This window comes from Scatophagus argus, chromosome 8 (genome assembly GCF_020382885.2).
Source record: "Scatophagus argus isolate fScaArg1 chromosome 8, fScaArg1.pri, whole genome shotgun sequence".
NCBI lineage: Eukaryota > Metazoa > Chordata > Actinopteri > Scatophagidae > Scatophagus > Scatophagus argus.
The window spans coordinates 14,242,610-14,249,129 of NC_058500.1; the positions used below are offsets into that span (position 1 = coordinate 14,242,610).

Below are 6,520 nucleotides of genomic sequence, written 5' to 3' on the forward strand. Positions count from 1 at the left end.
CAGTCTTAAACATCTTAAAATCATCTTAAATTGTGTACACAATCTTTTACTGCTGTCTTTAAAGGTGAACATTTTTGCTACATCCATAATCTGTAATCAAATATGAAATCCTCCTCATCCTCATCAGTTTGTGTGAGCTCATGTTATGGTTGTTGCTTGGTAACCCGCGATAGCCAGATATGATTAGCTGCATGAGAGTTAAATTGAATTGTCAGGGGTTTGTCTCATCTGGACACTATTACTCTGTGCCAACAAAGTCCCCAGCAGTGATCTGATGTGGCTGCTGCGGACCTCTTTTCATTCTGGAGCTGCTTAGAAAAGACCGCAGTCTTTAAGGTTTTCTTTGATGATGATGTCCGTCACAGCGTTGAACACAATCTCGACGTTCTTTGTGTCTGTGGCACAGGTCAAGTGGGAGTAGATTTCTTTCACACCCTTCTTCATGTTCAGATCCAAGAACTGCGTCTTGATGTAGTTGCTGGCATCATCGTACGTGTTGGGACCTAAAAGAGATCAAGGGTGTGACGACATGAGTGGATTCGTGAGAAGTTGCTTGAGCTAGCGTACATCAATCCCTCTGCGTGTACATTTACGCTCTTCGCTAGTCAGCTGATAAACTAATCACTTCATTTAATTGAGGGGACAACACTGTAGCTCCCACTGTCTGCTAATTTATTCTTGTATTATTGTTTTTTCTGTGCAACTTCACTCACAAATAAATCTCTTGCTTTTGACATGTAATGAAAGCTGAAACAAGGCTTGGTGGCTGCTGGTCCATTCTCACTGCCTGACAGATGTCTTCTTAGCACTTCCCTGTCTGTACGTCAAGTCTGATTACTTCACTGCCCCAACAAACCTAGTCCTGTAATAGCACAGTGTGCATCAGGTATAAGTCGTGAACCATAAAAGTAGCATCAGTTGGTCTTACCATCATAGTCTGGGAAGCAGATACTCAGATGGACTTTCTTGATCTTCTCTTCAAAGAGATCCTTCTTGTTGAGAAAAAGCACGATGGAGGTCAGTGCAAAGAATCTGTGGTTGCAGATACTGTTGAATAGATGGAGGGACTCGTGCATGCGGTTCTGAAAAGGTCAGAGAGGGACCAGATGAGTTACTGACAGAGCTCACATGTCTGTCTTATGCTTAACGATCGGGTAGCGGAACCTCAACTCACCACTTCGTCATCCTCTACCAGCACCATGTCGTATGCGCTGAGAGCTCCGCAAAAGATGATGCAGGTCACACCCTCGAAACAATGGATCCACTTCTTTCTCTCTGACCTCTGGCCACCCACATCAAACATCCTATTCACCAGGCAGAAAGTCAGTGCAAAGTCGGTCATTCTGCGTCTCACTGGGTACCACAGTGTTTAAGGTTTTGTATCTTTCGCTGGTGTCAGGCCTTTGTGGCTTACCTGAAGTGCAACTCTTTGCAGGAGAACTGTTCTTCAATGATACCAGTTGTTTTGACTCGAGATCGCAGCACATCCTGCTCGGTAGGCATGTAGTCTGGCTTGCAGATTCGGTCCATTTCATTGAGGTAGCTGTTGATGCCAAACAAACAGTACAGCAATCAGTTCTCAGACAGGAAGCCGTCTCTGTCTATAGACACTAAGTTAGCAGCCTCTTGCATTTTACATGTAACCTCACTACTGTATCAATGTCAAGAGGGGACATGGACTCACTAGCCAGCAGAGTCGTTCAGCTGGTACTCAGCAGCTCTCTCGAAGCCAGCCTGCACACCAGAGTCTTTCCACAGCTTCTGGATGACATCAGCCAGCTCAGCAGGCATCGTGCCTTCTTCAATGGAGTCTGATAAGTTCTGCAGCTTCTGTGCATCCTCCTGTGATTTCAATCATGCAGTGTAAAGACTTTTATAAAGATTTTTACAACCATTTATAGTTTGATTTTATGCCAGTGAAAATGAACTCTACAGATTAGTCATGTTTGGTGTACATGTTTTAAGTGTCATATGAGACCTGTGCCGAAGACGCGCCGAAATCAATGCCGAGCATTTCCATGCCTCTGATGATAGCCAGAGCAGACTGCAGGATGTTGCCATAAATGATCGATCTAAACTCCATTTGTTCCTCTTTTGTGTAACCGCCTTGATGGAGAATCCTTTATGCAGGTAAAAATAATAATGTTTTAGTTCATAGAATAGCTTTGACAAAGACTGCTTGATTATCCCTCTGCAATTGAGCTGGTGGGTAATTTATATTCCCCATAACACTGTATAAAGAGAATTGTTATATAAATAGCTTTTTTTGTGAATATATCAAATTTCATTAAAACAAAACAGATAAAATAATGCTATGGTCATGCAAGTATATGACCAGATTGGATTTCCAAATATGCTAAAAGCCAAGTTCATCGAATATGGAGCCAAACTGGATATCTGCTGGAGCTAAGGCTCACAGCACCACCCTGTGGTATGTTTTTGACCTTGCTTAGCCCTTTTTACCAACTTACTGCACAAAACAAGTGCTGACAAATCAGAGTAAGCAGATGTTTGTCCTGTTGACCTTTTGTAAAAGGCTTCACCAGAAGTGAAACAGACAGATGAGGGAGCTTTGGCCTGTTGGCTGTGCGCCTGACTGATGAGATTAAAAAACTTTCAGCTTCTCTCTGATCACTTTCCACTGACATGGTGAGGGTGACACAATAAAAAATAAATGAATGACTTACTTCATTTGTTTTACAATGGTGCTTTTTCCTGACTCACCAGCACCTGCAGAAGAATAAAAACGTTGGTCAACTTTGAGTAAAAACACAATGGAAGCCATAAACAAACAAGAATGTGTTTAATGATGCAGTCAATTTAAAGGAGCAGTGTGACCCAAATAGAAACATATGCTGTTACTTTGACCCAAAGTGCTGACTGTCTGTTTGGTTAGTTTCAGGATGATGTCTGCCATCGTCACCCTGGAACAAAGCTCACTGATATTTGGTTTGTACAGTTTAAAGGGCTAAAGAGTCACACTAGAACAACTTATCAGTGACATCTCTTTATCAAAATTGTGACAAAGCTATTTTTTGACTTCTTGACCTCACCTATTGGAAATTGGTGTAAAACATGAAGTGGGACAAGGAACTGCAAAATTTACATTTCACAGTTTACAGGAAACAGAAGCACAGAAAGATGCGGCTTGCACGGTGAAGCAGGCAGAGCAAACAGGAACAATGCCTATGTGAAGCATCTAACAGACATCATGAACAATGCATGTAAAGGTTTAATACAGAACTATAAACTGGCTAAAGGTTATGCAAACAAGCATATCATAATCTGCTTGCAATTTAGCAATAAAACTCCTTGCTTTCGTAATTTTGCTGAACTAGACAGTTGTCTGATTTGATCTTCCATAACCCATGAATGACACATTTCTGAGCTCCTCTCTTTATGAGACAGGCGGATTTTAGGAATATTGCCTTTCTGAATGAAATATACCTTGTAACATAACTTACATAACTTGCACACATGCACATAAAGTGGACTGTGCATATGTGCAATTTAAGTGTCAGAATTCGAATAAGAAGCAGCAGGCAGATCAGGCCATCTGCTACACTGTAACTCGGACCAGAAGGAATTCACTGCATCACAGAGCGACCAAAGCTGGCTGTCCTGCTCTCAGTGGAGCCACATTCAGCTCCATCCACAGACTTACTACTGAGTATCTAATACCACCATGACTTCACCCATGTGGCCTCATGAAGCCCGCACACGAAGAAACTGTTGGTTTCCCCCTGCTAGCAGTCATTGGTGAGTCAATAACTAGTTTGTTCTGCTAATTTGTGATGAAATAATAAAGGCGGTACCCTCATAGTACCGAGATTTGTTTCCATCAGCTGTGATGTTTTGCTGAAAGGTGGCTCTATTCTCCCTCTGTGTCATTCTTTCACCGCATGCTCATTAGTCAATATGCCTGCAGGCTTTGCAGTGACATTAAATCTGGACTTTAAATGGGAGCTCTATATCTGTGTTTATCCTGCAGAAGATACCAAAGATGTTTTCACAAAAAGTACAGCAGATATTAAAGGAGTTTGTGGCTTAGTATTGAGCTCTGGAGATGAAGGGAAAATGTCTACCTATGAAAATACAGAATTTAATTTATTGAAGTGGTACAAATTTTGCAGACATATGGGAAAATGAATTTCGAACCATTTCAGTTAATGAGGACAATCAGCATCTGCAGTTTTCTTCAGAGCTAAGTGCTCACATTTTGTTGAGACTTTAAGGTGGAAAAACTTGCCATTTTAGAAGCTTCCTGTAACTAACTAGATTTATGTTTCTTTAGTGTATCTTTCTGATCCAAAGTCTTTTCAAATGTTATTTTTATATGGTCTAAATATTCAAGGAGGGGCACCCTAGAGATATAAAATTCAGTACATTCATACTACATTTATCACCAGTGCACAGACATGTCATTTCTTTTTAACCTAACTTTCATGGAGCAATACATTCTTGTTTTCAGTTTTTGTTGCATGTCACAAAATTCAACTCATCCAACAACAAAAAGAAATCATTTAGATTTGTTTTTATCATTAAATGTTCCCTGGCATTTTGACACTACGATCGTTGCTGTCACAGCTTTACTACATACATACTATATGTGTGAGCTGAGGGATCAACAAAGACCTCACCAAGTGGATCGGCAGTAAACCAGTTAGCTAATCGGATTGACATATCACTGCTGTGCTCTGATTCATTTAGACCAAAGGCTGTGATTATTTTAAGCACCAACGTCCTTCCATTAGAACTCAAAAGTCATTCTTAATTGTAAGACACAGCCAAGACAATGTATGAGTACTTCTGGCCACTGAATTTAATGTGTTTGTCAAATGTGTTTTTAAAAACACATTTCCACAGCTTTCATGGGTGATGTTCTGCAAATTCCTTGACATAATTTATCATGAAGTGAAAAACACTGCTGTACAAGCTCAAGAAAATCTAATGTTTAGTTTTTATTGTGCCTTCAATTAAGATAAATTATTTCACTGGTTTATATTGTGAATCTGTTCTATATACTTTTTTTTATGATGTAGGCTTCTGTTTTATAGGGCTTCATCTCGTATTGTTCAACCTGCGAACTTCTCTCTCTCATGTCCATCTCCCTCTTTACTCTCTCTAATGCCCTCTCGGTTTTGCAGGAGCTTAAATAGTCCCCCCCCCCCATCTTTCTCATAAACTAATGTAGGGTTTTATCCAGAAACAAATCATCTGCACAGCCTGTAAATCCCCTGAGCATACTACACCTTACATTTAATCGAGCAGTGAGCAGATGCATCAGAGCAGTTTACCACATGTCAGGTGGCTCATATCCAAGAACAGCAAATGAGTCAATAAACTCAGAGTGAAACATGCATCATTAAACTTTTGAGTACAGGCTTCTGAACTAAATTACCCATAACATAAAAAGGCCTCATCCTGAAACTTGGAACCAACTGTCTACCTCTCAGTGTTCAACGGAAGCTGACTGAAACTTTTTCCTAAAGTCTGTCATGTTTTTCCCTGTGCATTTTAGCTTTTCTGATAAACCACTTGCACCTGTTGACTGCTGGCCGCAGACTTCTGTTCTACTCTGCAGACCTGAACCTCCACAGAAAGTTTTCTCCGGTCAGAGGTGGAAAGTGAAAAGTTAAGAGTTTGTAAAGTACTGAATCTTTTTGAGGTTGAGCCCTGTAAATATGCACCCTTTGCATCACCTGCAGTCTGGGACAAAAAGGAATTCTTGGTGCGACAACACTATTCATGAGTTCACTTACCAAGCAGCAATAGCTTGACTGTTTTAGAGTCCTTATCAGCATCTTCTTGAAGTTGTTTTTCCAACTCCTTGGATTTTTTGTCCTCGGCGCTTGCTCCCGCACCCATGCTTTCTTCCTCCGCAAACTCAAGATCCTCAAGGATGGAAATTTTGACGGTTCTCAGTGAGCAGCTGCAGAGAACTAGGTGCAACACTAATCGTGTTGAAAGGTGATTTCCTGGCGGAAAGGGATTGGGAGGGAGGTGCTTGAGCCTTCTTGGCTTTGTTGGCCTCTTTCGATTAGATGTTCAGCTGGGACCCTCTCTAGGACCAAATCAATTCAGCAGCTCTACTCAACACAGATCCACCTGGTAATTCCCTCTCTTTAAACCCCTGACTTAGGAGGTGCCGCTTCCTGATTGGCCAACCAATCCAATTAGTCTAGTGAATGATGTAAAGAAAAGGAGAAAATAAACACACTCAGTTGGGCTCGGTGAAAGTTTTTGCTATTATCAGTTTTTCAAAATGAAATTAGTACATCTTGAATTGTCCACGCATATAAATACAGTTTGATGTGTGTGTGTGTGTGTGTGTGTGTGTGTGTGCATGTATGTATACAGAGGAAACACTTAAGAAATGACTGCGTTGATACAGCTATGGTGCATACATTAGTAAAACTAAACTGCGTTTCCTGCAGTCACACAGCCTGTCAGCCTGTTGGCGTATGCACATAAAGTTCATGGTTGTGGCTTTGACCACGCAAATATCTGACTGACATCA

The 6,520-nt window shown here is 41.0% G+C and overlaps 1 protein-coding gene across 1 annotated transcript; it reads right to left on the reverse strand.

The window, feature by feature from the left end:
* Window positions 1–222: 222 nt before the first annotated feature.
* gnat2 (guanine nucleotide binding protein (G protein), alpha transducing activity polypeptide 2) lies at window positions 223–6,154 on the reverse strand. The gene is made up of 8 exons (XM_046396508.1): window positions 5,763–6,154; window positions 2,688–2,730; window positions 1,979–2,120; window positions 1,685–1,842; window positions 1,415–1,543; window positions 1,175–1,304; window positions 929–1,082; window positions 223–503 (listed from the first exon to the last, which is right to left on the reverse strand). Exons 1-8 carry the CDS (start codon window positions 5,866–5,868, stop codon window positions 313–315), a joined length of 1,053 nt encoding a protein of 350 aa, XP_046252464.1. The 5' UTR covers window positions 5,869–6,154; the 3' UTR covers window positions 223–312.
* Between the last annotated feature and the right edge of the window lie 366 nt (window positions 6,155–6,520).